The sequence below is a fragment of the Sceloporus occidentalis genome, unplaced genomic scaffold, assembly GCF_023333645.1.
Source record: "Sceloporus occidentalis isolate IW3139 unplaced genomic scaffold, rSceOcc1.0.p SCAF_13, whole genome shotgun sequence".
Classification (NCBI taxonomy): domain Eukaryota; kingdom Metazoa; phylum Chordata; class Lepidosauria; order Squamata; family Phrynosomatidae; genus Sceloporus; species Sceloporus occidentalis.
Window position 1 is genome coordinate 18,516,251 of NW_028316993.1, and position 18,750 is coordinate 18,535,000.

The window sequence follows — 18,750 nt, forward strand, 5'->3', positions numbered from 1 at the left end:
GAAGGAGTTTGATACTGCCATCCTTGGAAGCTGAAAGAGTGTGACTTGCCCGAGGATTTTCATAGCCAGATTTTCATGGCCCAGTGGGGACTCAAACCCTGCTCTCCAGAGTCTTAGAGGCTGTGCAGACCACCCCTAAGGGGCGGCCTATAACTGCCTCCAGCTGTGCTGGATTGGGGCTGCAACAACACATATCGTGGCCCTGATCTGGCCTTTCCAGGGCACAAAAAAGGACAGGGCATGATAGCAGCGGCACCGCAGCTTTAAGGTGCTCCTTTGGCGTTGCGTCATGTGGATGCAGCACCAGAGGAGTGCCGTGACGCCGTGTGCTATGTGGTGCGGTGTGCGGCGTCACACTGCCCTGGAGGTTGAGTTGGGCCATGCGTCGTGTAGACGCCACATCTCAATTCCACCCCCAGGCTGGCCTTTATGGTCAGTGTGCACAGTCCCAGAGTCCAATGTTCAAACTACTACACCATGCTGGCTCCCCATGGGGTGTAAGAAAGCCATTTTTCCATGTTTTTGAGCTTCTTTTGACTTCTTTACCCAGACTAAAATCAACTTCTGGGTCACTTCCTGTTGGAAATCATAGAATAGAATCATAGAATCATAGAGTTGGAAGAGACCACAAGGTTCAGTCCAGCCCCATTCTGCCATGCAGGAACTCTCAGTCAAAGCATCCCCAACAGATGGCCATCCAGCCTCTGCTTAAAGACCTCCAAGGAAGGAGACTCCATTACACTCCGAGGGGGTTTGTTCCACTGTCAAACAGCCCTTACTGTCAGGAAGTTCCTCCTAATGTTGAGGAGGAATCTCTTTTCCTGGAGCTTGCATCCATTGTTCCGGGTCCTAGTCTCTGGAGCAGCAGAAAACAAGCTTGTTCCCTCCTCAATATGACATCCCTTCAAGTATTTAAACAGGGCGGTCATATCACCTCTTAGCCTTCCCTTCTCCAGGCTGAACATCCCCAGCTTCCTAAGTCGTTCCTCGTAGGGCATGGTTTCCAGATCCTTCACAATTCTGGTCGACCTCCTTTGGACACGCTCCAGTTTCTTCATGTCTTTTTTGAATTGTGGTGCCCTGAACTGGACACAGCATTCCAGGTGGGGCCTGACCAAAGCAGAATAGAGTGGAACTATTCCTTCCCTTGAACTATACTTCTATTGATGCAGCCTAAAATCGCATTGACTGTTTTAGCTGCCGCATCACATTGTTGACTCATGTTCAACTTGTGGTCTACATGGACTCCTAGATCCTTTTCACACATAAGGGAAGGAAGGGGAGACAAGACTATCTGCATTTATTCTCCTCCAGTATTATTCCTAATCATCTTTTAGCGATTGCAGGGTGAACTGGCAAGGAAAGGCAGTGAAGGAAGTAAAACAGTCCTATCCTATTAGCAAGCTCAATTGCCTAATGAATGGAATGTCCTCATTCCCTTAAATGAAACAATTAGGAGATCGTAGCCAGATATACTTTGAATCCAAGACCAATTAAGCCAATCTGTATTCATTTGAAAAACAGACTGGATTTGGCAGCTCTTCCTTCCAAACTGTTCACTGTGTTTTCCTCTGAAATGGAGCTCTGCATGGCAACATATTTATGGTGCCATTCAATCTGCCCTTCCATTCATTTTCCAATTCAGTCTGTCCAGTGTGTTTGGGTTTGTACTCCACTACGAAATCTATAAATCTGTTCAGGTTTACAGCCTTAAACAAGAAACAGGAGCCTGCAGGGAAGGATGAGGTCTCCCTTCTTTCCTTCTATTTTTCTGGACTGCTTTTTAGCCACACTCCAGATTATTTTAGAATTATTGTGGCCTATTGAAATTGGTGGGAGTTGCTTTCTGAACAGTGTATGTTTTCCAGACTGGAATGCCTTTTCCTTAAACAAACAGGGCATTCTGACATCTTCTACTGGCAACCTCCAGCTGACAATTTTGCAGAAATTCAGTGAGTCCCGATTGTGCAGAATAAAAGATTGATTATTTTGGGAGAGAAAGTTAACTGGGAAATCTGCCATGTTTAAACCCTGTAAATAATTGAAGGGTAGGAGACTCCAACATTTTAAAAGTATACCAATTATAGAATGTACAGAATTTCTAATCAGCATTTCTACAGCATTTTAAAACAGACACCCTACCTTATGTTGGACTGCAACTCCCATCCTCCTCCAACCGGTTTTGTTGCATGTGGGTGATGGTTTTTATAAACTAAAACATCTGGAGGCTGCCAGATCATAGGATCCTGCTTTGGGGTGATGAAAGCAATTCATATGTACTAGTTCAGCCTGAATACCCTAAAGACATCAGATCCTGTCTAACCTTGGAAGCTCAGCAGGGTCAGCCCTGGTCAGTACTTGGATGGTAGATCACCACCAAATGCCAGGTGCTGTATGCTACATTTCAGAGGAAGGAGCTGGCAAATGAAAGGGCACATAATGGACTTTCTCATGGCCTGGCCATATTTTGCCAGGTGCATACAACACAACCTTTACACTATTATTATTGCTGTTGTTGTTGTTGTTGTTATCTATATACATATGCTTTACAACAGCATAAAGTTGCAATACAATCCAGCATAAAGTTTCAACCCCTAAAAATCTTGGGAAAGCCGCACGCTATCCAATAAGTGAAGCCTTCCCAATATATGTATATGTGTGTGTGTGTGTATTGTATGTCGATGTTTTAGTGTGAGCCACTCTGATTGTCTTGCTACAAAAGAGCAGGATATCAAAAAAAGTTTGTTTATTTATTTATTTATTTATATGCATTGCTACTTCCTTTAGCCTTAGCTAGCATTGTCAATAGGGAGGAATCATGGAAGCTGAGACCCTCCTGACTTAATATTCAGCCCTGTGCTGCACTAACTCTGATTTGGAAATTTCAGACAAAGTCATCTTCTCTGTAACTTTGGAAGGGGATGTAAGCATGGAGAGCAGGGTGGTTTTGTAGGAAAGGATGCCAGCCTAATGTTTTTTTCACTGTATACTTTGTGGGAGGTAAACTGGCTGTGGGTTCTGCAAACCTCCATTGCCAGTGAGGTTTTGCTTTGAATGCCCAAGGGGCTGATCTAGCAGCAAAGCAATGCCTCTTTAGGAACCAGCAGCAGCAGCAGCAGCCTTGAAGGATGTGGTTTAAGCGCCAACTAGTGGCCAAGGGAGAAAATGTCCTCTAGGAAGAATTTGTAGGTTCAAAACACAGGGCAGAAATAATTCAGTTTGAGACCACTTTCACTGCCCTGGCTCAATACTAGGGAAGTCTGGGATCTGTAGTTTTTGTGAGACATTTAGCCTCCTCTGTCAGAGAGCTCTGATGCCACAACTACAATTCCTGGGATTCCCTAGCACTGAGCCAAAGCAGTTAAAGTGGTCTCAAACTGGATTATTTATGCAGTGTGTTTTAGACCCTAGTTAGTTCTTATTAAGCATACACACTTGGTCCATCTAGTATAGAAATGATGCAGTTTGACGCTCCCTTGGCTGCATCTGCACTGTAGAAATAATCCCGGTCGACATCGCTTTTAACTGGACAGTTAGAGCGTGTCAACCTGGATTAATTCTGCAATAATGCTGTAACTCTGACCAATGGGATTTGTAGTTCGGAGAGGCGCACCAGCACACTTGAGCCGAGGCAGCCAAAGGCCTTGTGAAACTACACATCCTAAGATTCCAAAGGATGGCGCTTTAGCACTTAAAGCGGTCTCAAACTGCATTATTTTTACCGTGTAGATACAGCCCACCTCACAGGGCTGTTGTGAGATGGGAAGAGGAGAGCTCCTTAGGGGGAAAGATGCCTTTGTCTTTCTTAGAAGAAATATATCCATGTCTATATACTTGAGGCCTCTAGACTGAAGCATCTCTGGAAGAAAAAGGCTTTCTCATGTCAGACTAGGAACTGTGGCTTTTCTCTTTCTCTTTTGCCTTGGAAAAGAAATCTGGAATTGTGTTGCGCTGGTAAAATGGAGCCTTTTAAAATAGATACTATAGATGGTCGACTGTAAGTCGACCTCATACATAAGTCAAAGGCAGGTTTTGGGGCCCAAATTATGGCCCCTGGGTAAAAGGGGTAAGGGGTCAAGGGTAAAACTTAAGGGCAAACGGCAAAGGATCTAAAGGAGGCAACAAAGGAAAACTATGCCAAAGAAGTTACAAAATTCCAGCAGACATTTGGTAAAGGCTGGATGGAGAAGAGAACAGAGAGAGGCCAGTGCTTTCAGGACAGATATCCCTCTTGCTTTGCACCAGTTCCTGTTTTTGAATAAGAGTTCAAGCACAATACTTGCATTGACCCATGGATAAGTCGACTCAGGTTTTTTGGGTCCATTTTTTTAACTTCAATTTCTAGACTTATACATGAGTACAATGCACCCTTTTTTACACAGGAGATCCGTTTGGGACCCCCCTCCCCCGCATAAAAAAGTGTGTATGTTTGAGCCCCATTGAAAATAATGGGGCTCCTGCATGGTGGGGCCACGTATGACGCGGGCACACTGTATATACAATATATTCAATATATATATATTTTTAAAGGAGGCAGAGGCTTACTTACAGAGACAGTGCAACACACACTTTATATAGAGACATATACATTCTCTCTCTCTCTTTCTATATATATACACACACTATGCCATCTATCTTTATCTATACACATACTATATGTATATGTATACACACACAATATATATGCACACACACTATATATGCTATCTATCTATCTATCTATACACATACTATATTTATATACACATATACATATACCACTTATCTGTACATATACTACAGATATGTATGCACACACACACTATATATATAACTATACACTCACACGCACACTATATATATATATATATATATATGTATACTATATACATATATATATATATAGTACTTTTTACAAAATTTTGAAAATTATTATAAAATCCAGACAATTAAAACGTCTCTATATAAAATCACATAAGATATACACAATATAAAATATAATATAAAATCACATAAAATATACTCAAGTTAAAAACATAGTATATCTATAGTGTGTGTATGCACATATATATATATATATATATATAGAGAGAGAGAGAGAGAGAGAGAATATAGATACATGCTGTGTTTGTGTGTGTGTGTATATATATATATGTATATATATATATATACACCATCTATATCACATAAACATATATTTGCATTATGTGTGTGTGTGTAAAACTATATATGCACACTCACACATACACACATACAATCTATCTATCTATCTATCTATCTATCTATCTATCTCTACATATACTATACACACTATATTGATATCTGTATCTATATATTTACAGTATTTATACCATCTATCTCTCTATCTATGCACACATACACATACTATACACACACAATACATATACACCGTTTGCCTGTCTGTCTGTCTGTCTGTCTGTCTGTCTATCTCTCGGACTTAGTGGCCAGTTTCTTGAGCTCATTTTCAAAGTGACAAGCGAGCTCTGGCAATGGGATCTCTAATTTTAAGGTCCACTCTTTGCAATGGGGGAAAAACCCCTAACCTTCCAGGGCTGGATCCAGCTTCCATGCTCCCTCTTTTTCCAAGGAGCAGCAGCCCTTTCAGTTCGTTGCAGCATAAAAACCAGAGAAGGAGGCAAGCAAGAAGAAACCTAGCAGCAGCACCTTTAAAACTGAATGCAAGTTTAGCTAAAAGCTCCTGCTCACATTTAAAAAGTAGACGCATAAAAAGACCCCCCAAAGGCATACATCAGCCCTGATTGACCCAAATGCCATTGGTTTCCATAGGTCTGTTTCTAGTATAACTGAAGCCCGACCCCATCATTTTGCAAAAACTATTCAGAGGCAAGGTAGCAAAGTGCAATAACACCCCAAATCCGCAAAACAGAGATGCCTTTATAGGACCAAACTAGATGCACAAAATAGATGTTGCAAGCTTTAGAAACTTCAGTGGTTCCTTCATTGCAATTCTTCGGCTATTTAAGGTATTTGTGGCTATAGGATTGCAGATCAAGAGACAGAAAAATAGAAGAGTCCCTTTGGAGAAATATCCCGGTCTATGTGTCTACTCTGAAGTAGATCCCCTCTTCCTGGCATTTACGCTCCTTCCAGAAATCAAAAAGCCACCACAGGATTGGATTGATCCAGCACAGGATGGCCACCATCCAGACCCACATTTAAACCTCTTTTTAAAAAAATGATAGCAGCAGCAACAACAACAATCCAAACGTTGTTTGATTTGGAAGGAGATCCCGCTGACAAGAGTGAATGTGAGTCGGATTTGATCCGGAAGCCGCCTTGGGTCCTTTTCTGGCAGAAAGGCGACACAGAAAAGAAAGGAATAAATACAGTAGGATCTGCTTCCAGGCTCGTTGGCTTGCAGTAAAAGCCTTTTCAGTCCCAGCCGAAGACCTTGGGGTTTGCTTCTAAGTAAATAAGGTCAAATGGCCCATCGCAGTCCCGAGGGCTGATCTCTCCGACTGGTTTACTCCGTTGTGAAGGCTGCTGCTGATGTCCGAGTAGCATTGGATTCAGGTAGTCACTTGCTTTGGGAAGCCTTTCAAGGAGATGTCATTTACCTGAATCGAGCCCGCTTTTAAAAAACGTTTTCCTCCTTTCCCCCAACCCCGATATATATAGAACATGAAGACACACACATACTCATATAGATATATATGCATATTGGAAATATATACTGTATATATATTCCAATATGCATATATAGTCATATTTTCCATATATACCACATATATATATATATATATATATGGGTGGGTGTGGGTGTGTTATGCAGATACAGGTATATATGGAATATATAACTGTATATTCCATACCTATATATGGTATGCATATTGGAATATATATATATATATATATATACACACACACACACACACACACACACACATACACGTATGGTACCATATATGTGTGTGTGTGTTCCAATATGCATACATATATTCCATATATACCTGTGTATTCCATATACACTCTCTCTCTTTATACACACCCGCCCACCCCAATATCCATAGATAGGTGTATTGGAAATATATATATATATATATATATATTCCAATATGCATATGGACAGGTTGCTCACCTGTAACAGTATTTCTTCGAGTGGTCAGAGTTGTATTGGAAATATATATATATATATATATATATATATATATATTCCAATATGCATATATAACTATATGGTATGTGTCATTTCCCATTCAAGTCATTTCTCATCCTGGGGTTTTCTTGGCAAGATTTGTCCAGAGGAGGTTTGCCATTGCCTTCCCCTGAAGAGGCTGAGAGAGTGCCACCTGCCCAAAGGGCTGAAACCTTGCCAAGAAAACCTCGTGATAGCTTCGTTTTAGGTTTGCCAAAAGTGGGAAGGACTTGAAGGCACACAACCACAAAACTCGATGTTCTCCTTTCTCAGATGGTGGCAGCGGAGGGTGCAAGGACCCAGCTGTCTATCAATCGCAACGCCATCCTATGCATACCTAGCAAGAAATACCCCTCCCCCCCGAATCCTATGGGCCCTTCTTCATCCTCTGAGGCTGAGAGAGTGTGACCTTCCCAACAAGGGGCTCCCCGAGTGGTTTCCATGGGAGAGACTCAAGCTTAGGGAAGCTCCTAGTCCCAGCTTCTTGCTTTCAGTGAGCCTCAACAGGTGCTGCAAGATGCCCTTCGCAGGTAAAGCAGGTCGTAGCACTCCACAGCCCCAAGCATTTCCAGCCTCTAGGATCTTTCCCAGGAAAGAGTGAATTTACTTAGAGAGCAAAGTTCTCTTGCAACAAAGGGCTTTAAAAAAGAAGGGTGTGTGTGTGTGTGTGTGTGTGTGCCACATATTGGGAGCAAGGAGGCATAGCTTTCAAAACGAAATAACTGACCATGCCATTGAGGAAGCAAATGGGGTCAATACATTGTCATCTTGCTATTCACGTGTCTTCAGCATTCAGACAAGTGCCGGCATTTCCATGGCAGTCCTGCTGATCTTGAGTTTAAATGATGATAATGAAGATGATAGAAATAATAACAATAACAATAATAATAGTTGTTGTTGTTGTTGTTGTTGTTATTGTTGGAGCCAGGGTGGTGTAGTGGTTTGAGCATTCTGGAGACCAGGGTTCGCTTTCCATTTCAGAAACCTTGGTCAAGTCACACTCTCTCAACCTCAGGGGATGGCCATGGCAAACAAGCAAACAAACAAAAACACCCCCCTGAAGAAACTTGCGAAGCAAACCCCTTAGGTTCACCATATAAGTCAGAAATGACTTGAAAGAACACAACATTTACTACTACTAGTAGTAGCATTTTGTAAGCATCCATTCAGGAGTAAACAGGACCTGCCTCTTTACTTTTAGCAGGGGAAAGGAAGCACTGCACAGGAGCCTTTCTCGTCCCAAGGCAGATTCCCCCCCCCTTTTTTTTTAATTTATTAAATTTATTTTGATTTTATTGCACGTTTTATTGCAAAACTTCGAAGGGCTTCGCAAGCGGTTCGGGAGCCAAGAAAGAAGAGAGAGAAGAAGGGAGGAGGGGGATTAATAATAATAATAATAATAATCATTAACCCTATTAATTATATTTATTATATAATTATAGTCACCGATTGGTCCCAATATGCAGTCAGGCTCAGTCCTCCAACGCTCTAATAAGGCGGCTGCACCGCCACTGCAGAAATAATCCGGTTTGACACCGCTTTAACAGCCCTGGCTCCATGCCATGGGATTTTGCAGGAGCTGCCCTTTGTTGTGGCACCGGAGCTTTGCAATGGCAAGGCTTGGCATCGGCTCAAAGGGTGCAGAGGCCTTTTTGTGTGTGTGGTTATTATAGAAGCCGCCTTCAGTCCCGGCCCGAGAGAAAGGCGGCGTATAAATAAAGCAAAGCCTGCCAATAAGCGGAGAAAAGGGAGCCGTCCTTTGCCGTGACACCCCCACATTGTGTGGCAGGAGTAACACCTCTGAACCCCGCGAATCTACCCTACGTTTTAATATTTTTGTGTTGCTTTTAACACAAAATATATTAATAATATATTAATATTACCGCACCTTTCTCCCGATATAAGGACTCAAGATTTTGTGTGATCCTTGGTTGAGAGGAAGTGATTTACATTTACATTTAAATAATAATAATAATAATAATAATAATAATAATAATAGCAGCATTATATTAATATTACCCCGTCTTTCCCCCATCTAGAGACTCAAGGCGGCTAACAACAAATTTAAAACAGTACAGTGCAAGGTATTATATCGTGTATTTATTTATTTCTATCCTGCCTTTCTCCAGGTATAGGGGCCTATATATATTGCATATCTATATCGGAAGAAAGGTGGGGTAATATTAATATATATTTATTATTATTATTATTATTATTATTATTTAAATGTAAATCACTTCCTCTCAACCAAGGATCACACAGTATCTTGGGTCCCTATATCGGGAGAAAGGCGGTGTAATACCAATATATTATTATTATTATTAGTGTTATTATTGGTAATATTAATATTATATTATTAACCATAATAATAACTTACTGACTCAATATAGTAATAATATCAATAGTACCTGGCCACTGTGGTAAACAGGAGGGAGGGCTCTGGCTCCGACAGAGTTCTTCTTCTTCGGCTTCCTCTGTCGGTCTCTGGAAGGCTGCGGTTAAGAAATGCTTCCCTATCCTCAGCCCCGACGTGGATCGGTCGGTCTCTAGCCCTCGGGGCTGCTTTGAAAAACCCCTTTCATCTGCCATTTCTTCACTTCCGCGGCCAGACTTTCCCGTCCTCAAACCTTTGCCCGCCGGGGGCATCTTGCTGCAGCAACTAAGCCCAAGCCGCGTCCTCTTCCTCCTTAACCCCACTGAGCAGCAACAGGAAGTTGCCTTTAAATAATAATAATAATAATGATGATGATGATGATGATGATGATGATAATGATAATAACGATAGCTTTTTGTGGGTTTATCCGGCTAGGAGGCTGTGTTCTGGAAGAGTTTATTCTGTGGCTGGCTTGGGAGTGAGTGGGGTAAATCTGACCCTTGGTCGAGAGGAAGCGGTTTACATTTATATAATAATGATGGTGATAATAATAATAATAGTAACAATAATTGTGGGCCTATCGGGCAATATCGCAGTGTTCTGGAAGAGTTTATTCCTGTTTTGTCTATAAAGCTTGCATGGTGTATTTTTGGTTGCCCCCAATAAAGGTATTATCCCTGTTCTGTTTCCAAACCTTGCATTATATCTTTTGTGCATTTTGGTTGACCCCCCCCCCCCATAAAGGCACTCCTGTTTTATTTCAAAGGCTTGCTACGTGTGTGTGTGTGTGTGTGTGTGCATTTGATTGACCCCAAAAGGTAACCCTGGTTTATTTTGAAAGCTTGCATTATATATTTGGTGCATCTTGGTTGACCCCATAAAGGTATCTCTGATTTATTTTGAAAGCTTGCCTTGTATGCTTTGTGCATCTTGGTTGACCGTGCATTATGTATTTCTGTGCATGTTGGTTGACCCCATAAGAGGCACCCCTGTTTGCTTTCCAAACCTTGCAACAGATCTTTGTGTGTGTGTGTGTGTGTGTGTGTGTGGTGCATTTGCCCCTTAAAGGTATCCCTGTTTGAGGATTTGGGGAGCTGTGATACTTTCCTTTACTATAGGGCTGTTGTTGTTGTTGTTAGCTGCCCTCCAGTCGACTCATGAATCCCTATCATCCATTGCTTTCTCGCCCAGATCCCGCAAGCCCTTGCCCATAATATCCCCCCTGATCTTGTCCGTCCGTCTGGTTTGTGGCCTTCCTCGCTTTCTCCTCTTCTCTACCTTTCCTAGCATTATCTAGTATAGTGACCCATGCCTTCTCTTGATGTGGCCAAAGTGCCATAGTCTCCACTTGAGCATCTTTGCTCCCAAGGAGAGCCCCATTTGTTTGTCTTCTTGGCTGCCCATGGGATCATGCCAAGTCCTCTTCTCCAGCCCCACATTTCCAATGAGTTGCTTTTCTTTCTGTCTAGCTCTCGCATCCGCAAATGGGGATGATGGGGAATAGAGTGGCCTCTGGTGCTCCTCAGCTGTATGTCTTTGCTCTTCTTCAGTATCTTCTTCTCCAGTTCTTTCCCATTCCTAGCCTCCTCCTCCTTCTTCTTTCTTGACTGCAGTCTCCATTCTGGTCAGTGTTTGATCCTAGAGATGGGAATTCCTCCTTGTCTAGATTGAACTTGTCTATTTCTTCGGAGGTCCTTATTTTGGTCCTCTTCGCGTTCAGCCTCAGGCCTGCCTTTGCCCTTCCATCTTGGACCTTCCTTAGCAACTGCTCCAACTCCTCAAGCTCTTCTGCTCATATCTTTTGGGTGGTTCGTGTCCCTTCCTCCTGTCTTCCGTCTTTTTTCTGATTCTCATTCTGCTTTTCTTAGGATGCTTTCAAGCACATAAATTCAGCAAGGAAGGGGATAGGAGGCAGCCTTGCCTGAGCCCTTTCCCAATTGGGAGCCACTGCCTTCCATAGCTTTTCATGACCTATACAACCCAATGCTTTGCTGTAGTCTATAAAAAACACGCTGATTCTTTTTTGGGGGGCGACCCTTTGGTGCCAAGTGTGCTACTCCTGAGCGATCTGGAGAGTTTCCCATTGAAACGTCTTGCAAACCCGGTCTCTTGAAAGGCCATACGGAGCTTCAAGGCTTCGCCTGCCTTCTGCCCCTTTGAATGGAGAAAAGTGATGCTGAAGGGGATCCAAAATACGAGAAGCCCTTTTCTTTAAAGTTCCCAAGAAACTAATCGACTGGGAGGGGTGGGCGTGGCCTAGCCCCACAGGGGGCGTGTCCCACTGCCCCACCCCTTTCCTCCTCCGCCTCTGGTTGGTTCCCGGGGCTGCTATTCCTCTTTTGGGGGCCACGCCCCCTCCTCTGCCTCTGCCTCCGTTGAGTCTCCTCCGTAAAGGAGGCCTGGAGGTGACCGAGGCCAGACCGCGACTCAGTGGCCCAGGCGATGCCCAGCTGGGAGGCCGGGAAAAGGAAGGGCTTCGGGAGGGTGTGTGTGTGTCTGTGTGTGAGAGAGAGACAACAACAGCCACAACCACACAAGGAACTCCTTCTAGCACCTCCAAGAATTGGAATTGCGGTCTCCCATCCCCCGATCCTCTTGGTGACTCTGGTTTTTGAGGGGGCCAAAGCAACGCTAGGAGGCTGATCGAAGTCACCTTGGACTCGGAGAGGGGCAGATCTAGATATATATATATATATATATATATAGAGAGAGAGAGAGAGAGAGAGGGGAAGGAATTGGAGGAACCGACAAGGAACGGAGCGAAGTGTGTGTCTGTGTGTCTGTGTGTGTGAAGGGGGGACTTGAGGTCGCCTTGCCTCATCTGGGACTTGAGACAACTGTCATCTCTTGGGACTTGAGAAAAGTGCCTTCTGGCTGGGACTTGAGATGGCCCTGCCCTTCTTCGCTTGAGACTCGGGAAAACTGCCCTGGAGTTGGGACCACTTTGAGAAGACTGGGCGAGTTCTGCTCGGGGCTTGGGATCCGCATTGCCATCTATTGCGACTTGAGACAAACTACTGTCATCTGGTTGGGACTTGAGGCCGCAGTGTCCTTTGATGGGGCTTTGAGAAAACCCTCCTTTAGTTGGGACTTCAGATCCCTGGTGATTCTCACCTCTCTCAAAGTCGGGACTTTGGGGGAAGCGTCCTCTAGTTGGGGCTGGAGCTCTTCTGGGGGGACTGAGAGGTGAGAGCGAAGAGGGGCGATCCCTTGGCCGGGGCCCCCCATCTAACGCCGGCTGTTGTGATGCGTATTCCCGTAGACCCCAGCACCAGCCGGCGCTTCACCCCTCCCTCCACGGCCTTCCCTTGCGGCAAGATGGGCGAGAGCAGCAGCGGAGGCGGCGGCGGCGGCGGCGGGGCCCTCCTCGGGGCGGCCTCCCTGGGGCCCGGGGCCCGGGGCCGGAGCGAGGCGGCGGCGGCTGCAGCGCGGTCGGTGGTCGACGTCTTGGCCGATCACCCGGGGGAACTGGTCCGCACCGACAGCCCCAACTTCCTGTGCTCCGTCTTGCCTTCTCACTGGCGCTGCAACAAGACCCTCCCCGTCGCCTTCAAGGTAAGAGCCACATGTGTTGCACCTTTGGTAGGCCGCCTCTCTGGCCCCCAGGAAAGGGACCCCAGGCGGCTCACAAGACCCCCAACGACTCAGGGCTCTAGAAGCAGCATCTAGAGAGAGGCCTGGCAGCGCTTTTGGAGACTCCCTGGAAGAAAGAAGTTGGCAGCAAGGCGCTTTCCGAGGTGTGAAGTCGAAGGCTTTCATGGCTGGCATCCATCGTTTTTGGTGGGTTTCTCGGGCAATGTGGTCATAGCCCAAAAAACCCAAAAGAAACTATAGCTTTCCTAGACTTCAACCGACTTCCTCTGATGCAGACTGAAGTCTACCAAAGCTCAGGCTGCCAACATCTTTCTTTCAGGGAGTCTCATAAGTGCCACAAGACCCTTCGGCATACTGAGTTTACAGACTGACACGGCTATCTCTTTGGAAACTCAACACAGGGATGCTTTGACTGGTCCTTCTGTCAGGAGAAAGGCAGAAGATGAGAAAATAACAACAACAACAACAACAACAACCTAAGTTGTTGCACCTTTGAGACTCCCTGGAAGAAATGAGCTTCCCTGGACTTCAGTCTCCTTCCCCAGATGCATATATGCTTTTGTAAGCTTTCAATCTTCATTTTGTATGGTTTTAAGGAGAATTCAAAGCTATAGCCCGACCAGTCTCTAGAATCAGTATGCGGAGCCCTGTTAGTCTGTGGGATCATCAGTATGTGGAGAGATCTTGTAGCACCTTTTGAGACTCACTGAAAGAAAGAAGTTGGCAACAAAGAGCTTCTCTAGACTTCGGTCAACTTCCTCAGATGCTTTTGGTGGAGTGGAAACCAGGGACTGACACATATATGTGCCATGGGTAGGTGAGGATGTCAATTCAAAGACAACATCCTTTGTGCCTGGAAATGAAGTAGCATGTTCAGTTTCCCACTCCGCTATATGCATCTGAAGCCTAGGGAAACTCATTGCTGCCAACTTCTTTCTTTCAGGGAGCCACAAGATCTCTCTGCATACTGATTTTACAGACTGACACGGCTATCTCTTTGAATCCTAGTTAAAACCATATGAAATTAAGATTGAAACCAAGGCCATCATGGTTTTTTTCTTCTCTGAGGCTGAGAGAGTATGACTTGCTTGGAATTAGACAGTCGCCAGGGCCGAGTCTGGATTCGAACCCTGGTCTCCAGAGTCGTGTGGAGTCCAACACTTAAACGCCTTGGGAAGAAAAGGCAGAGTATAAATAAAGTCAATAAAGATCAATGAAAAAAGTCCATAAATCAATGAAAGAAAGCCTATAAATCAATCAAAGGAAGTCCATAAATCAATCAAAGAAAGTCAATCAAGCAATAAATCAACCAAAGACCGATACCAGGCCGGTTCTTGGTGGTTTAACGGAGAGGGCAAGGAAGCCATGCAGCCAAACCGCTTGCGCTCCCGCCTTGCCCTCCGGTGCCACCTCCTCACCTGGAACAAGGCAGCCTTGGGGGAATTGCCCAAAGAGCCCTCTTTGGAGAGAACCATAGGATCGGGCTGCGCAGAATTTTAGCCAATAGAGCCCTAAGATTTGATGCCTCTGCTCAGGATGGGACTGCGCTCCTGTTTCGAAACTCTTTGGGGGACCCAAAGCGCAGCCGGGTTTGCTTCTGAGTCATGGCTTGGCCATGGCAACCCCTAGGCAAGTCTCACTCTCTCAGCCTCAAATGATGGCCATGGCACATCCCCTCTGAAGAACCCTTGCCAAGAAAACCCCACAAGAGGTTGGCCTTAGGGTCATATAACCCCCCAGTGAGCTTTGGGCAAATCACACTCTCTCAGCCTCAAATGATGGCCATGGCACATCCCCTCTGAAGAACCCTTGCCAAGAAGACCCCACAAGAGGTTGGCCTTAGGGTCATATAAACCCCCCCAGTGAGCTTTGGGCAAGTCACACTCTCTCAGCCTCAAGAGGATGGCAGTGGCAACCTCTGAAGAACCTCAATCCTTCAAATACAAATAATAATTTGCCAAGAAAAGCTCAGGAGACTGAGAGAGAGTGGCTTGAGAGACTGGTTCACCTTAGGGTCGCCCTAAATCTGGAACGACTTGAAGGGGCACAATCACAGAAAGTACTGTACTATGTTTTCCATATTATTATTATTATTATTTTAATAATAATAATAATAATAATAATAATAATGTATTTCTATCCTGCCCCATCTGCACGCAGCAATCGGGGCGGCTTACAGCATTAAAAATGATACATATCATATCCCCTCAACCCTCCCTCCCTTAAAATAGAATTAAACACTTTACAATTAAAACATGTTTAAAAGATCAATGACATTTTAGACAGTAAAACAACAACAACAACAACAACGGAGAGGCAAACAGCAAACGGGATCGGATTTGTTTTTTTAAAATTGGGTTTTGAACCCCATTTTGGGAGAAAAGTGGGATATAAATCCGATTTTAAAAAAATAAATGGTTGGGGCTGCAACAAGCTACAATTCCCAGGATTCCATAGCATTGAGCCATAGCAGTTAAAAGTACTGTCAAGTCAGATTATCCCTGCAGTGTGGACGGAGCAATCCGATAAGGAGGCCTGCTCTGTTTGGAAGGGAGGGAGCTCTTTTGGGGTCAGAATGCGAATGACAAGCCAAGGAAACGGATTTGAATCCTCCCAGTCCCAAACCAGTGCGATGACTGGATCGATTCTCACTCCTAGAAGGGGAATAAACCAATGTCTTCCCCAGTGGAGATGTCATTTTGGTCTCTCAAAGAGAGAGATTGCAGCGCCCAAGTAAGAAAAGCAGGGTAAAATTGTGTTAATGTCAATCTATCACTACCTAAAAGTAATAATAATAATAATAATAATAATAATCAACCTCCACAATCCACCAAACAGGGATACCTTGTTTTTTGAACCAATCAAAATGCCATGTTGCAAAGTGCATAACCCTCACAATCCACCAAACAGGGTTGCCTTTTGGGGGTCAACCCAAATGCACAAAATATACATGTTGCACAAATTGCAAGCTTGCAACATTTCTTTGGCGCATTTGGCTTGGCCCCAATTTATTTATTTTGGGGGTTTTCTTCAACCCAAACTTGTGCATTCTGACTGGCCCAATGTTTGCATTTGGGTTGGTGCAAAAAATGGTATAACTGTCTAGTTGATATGGGAGGTTATTGTAATGTGTATATACACATATATATATTACACACACACACACAAATGTTCAATAAAGGATGCTCCCAGAAAAGTGGGCATGGGAAAATATGGTTGCCCCAGTGTGTAAAATATGCCCCTTGAGTGGCATGTATTTTACCCCTCTGAGTTGGAGGGGAACCCCAAAGGCCAAGTAGACTAACCCTCTGCCTTTGCTGAAATACACGCTTAAAGGCCTAGCCGAAGCCAATCTTCCCCAAAGTATTTAAAAACCAGATTGATTTATCCATGGCACAACTTAAAGAGATTAAAAAAACGAGGGAGATGGATGGTTTTATATCCTTTTCTAACACCCTTTTACCCACCACGAAGAGCCCAGGGGTCACAACCAGGAGAGCAGATGCATTCGGTGTCCCTTACTTTGGAGAAAATATGTAGAGAGATCTCTTGGCACCTTTGAGACTAACTGGGAGAAAGAAGTTGGCAGCAGGAGCTTTTCTAGACTTTAGTCGACTTCCTCAGATGCATCTGGAGAAAATAAAGGCCTAAATCCAGTTGTTAGACCCAACTAAAGGAGACCCATGGAAGCCAAGCCAGACTTTCCCTAAACTTAGGTTGAATTGATTCCACGGATCTGTTGTAGTAGTTGTTGGGATTAGCAAGTGGATTTGGACCACTCTCCAGCAAAACTGCTTCCTTTCTCTAACAACAGTAGTCTCTGAGATCTTCTCCAGGTTGCTGTTGTTGTTGTTGTTGCTATTGTGTGTGCCTTCAAGTCGTTTTGGACTCATGGAGACCTTAAGGCCAACCTATCCTGGGGTTTTCTTTGCAAGATTTGTTCAGAGGTGGTTTGCCACTGCCCTCCCCTGGGGCTGAGAGAGTGTAGGGATGTGTAGTGTGTAGAACGCCTGGGGATTTGTAGTTTGAGGCCCCAGACCTTTCTTGACAGGCCAGGCTGAATACAGTGGGTCCTCTGGTGGAACCTCAAATCCTGGTGCTTCCATGAGGCCACCAGAAATAGTCAGGCCAAAATGTTTATGTGTGTGTATACACACAAACACACACATATATATGTTTTATATATATATATATATATATATATATATATATATATATATCCCCCCACACACACACACTTGCTATACACACACACACACACACACACACACACACACACACACACATATAAAGAGAGCAACTTGTTTTATACAGCATATATCTATCTATATATACACACAATATATATTTATATATCGCTCTCGCTCTCTCTATATAAAGAGAGCAGCTTAGTGTGTGTGTATGTGTATCTATATATATCTACACACACACTCGCTATTTATAGATATACAAAACAAGTATGTGTGTGTGTGTATATATATATATATATATACACACACATACACACAATTTGCTCACTCTCTCTCTACACACACACACACCTGAAAGGAGAGGAGGCTTCTTTTCCAGCTTCTCCTTCCACTGCTGCTCTCAAAGGGGCTGCAGGATCCCTTGGCAAGGATGCCTTGATAGCCATTGAATGGCCAGTGCCTCCTCCTGTGTTTGGGATGCAGATGGCAAAGTCCCACTCTCTCGGCCTCAGAGGGAAGGCAAGGACAAACCTTTGAGGAGTCTAGAAGAGCAATGCAATGGCCTTGCCTTTCTCCTCGCCAGCAACCTTTGGTTCTACTGCTTTGGCAGCTGGACCCAATGCTTTTCAGGATCCTTTCACATGCCATCCTCCAAAGCACCTGGCCTGGCCTAGTGGTCTGAGTGTTGGACTCTGGAGCCTAGGGTTGGATTCCCTTTGGAAACCCACTGGCTGATCTCGGGTGTTGTGGCATTGTGAAAGAACCACAACCAGCCCATAGGCCCCCCCCCCAAAAAAAACACAGGGGAAAGACAACTGAGTGGCTAAACATGGGTAGGATGCCCGCCTCTGCAATCCTGGCTTGCCCACCAAGAATTAATGGTGGTAGGATTCAAACCCACAGCCCTGGGAGTGGTCTGCAAAGGGACCACTCCTTTGAGACAGACTGCAAGAAAGAAGCTGGGAGCCAGCTACAGTCGGACCTCCTTATCCACAGATTTTTTTATCCACGGATTCAAGTATACATTAAGTAAATAAGTATTAAAGTATAAATACCAAAGAGCAAACCTTGATTTTCCAAATGTTATATAAGGGACAGCGTTTTGCTCTGCCATTATATTTAATGGGACTTGAGTATCCATGGATTTGGGATCCTGGACTCTGGTTTCTCTTCAGAGAAGGATCCACTGTATTCTGTCTGGTCTGTCAAGAACGGTCTGGGGCCTCAAACTACAAATCCCCAGGGTTTCTACAGACTACACATCCCTTACGAAGTAGGCTCCTATCTACGCAAACCAGCTTTTTTCTTTCAGGTCCAAAACACATTGCAGAAATAATCCATTTTCAGATTACTTTAAGGAATTGTAGTTTATTATGGCACCAGAGATCTCTGTTAAAGAAGGCTCCCAACAAAACTACAGCTCTCCAAATCGCTTT

General features: G+C 44.3%; 1 protein-coding gene across 1 annotated transcript in view; it reads left to right on the forward strand.

Annotated features, from left to right (window-relative positions):
- The window catches only part of RUNX3 (RUNX family transcription factor 3), a 179,002-nt gene that overhangs the window by 57,776 nt on the left and 102,476 nt on the right, over positions 1–18,750 (forward strand). Inside the window, exon 2 of the mRNA XM_089478557.1 lies at positions 12,793–13,085. Coding sequence (XP_089334683.1) covers positions 12,793–13,085 — 293 coding nt within the window. The remainder of the gene's footprint in view (positions 1–12,792; positions 13,086–18,750) is intronic.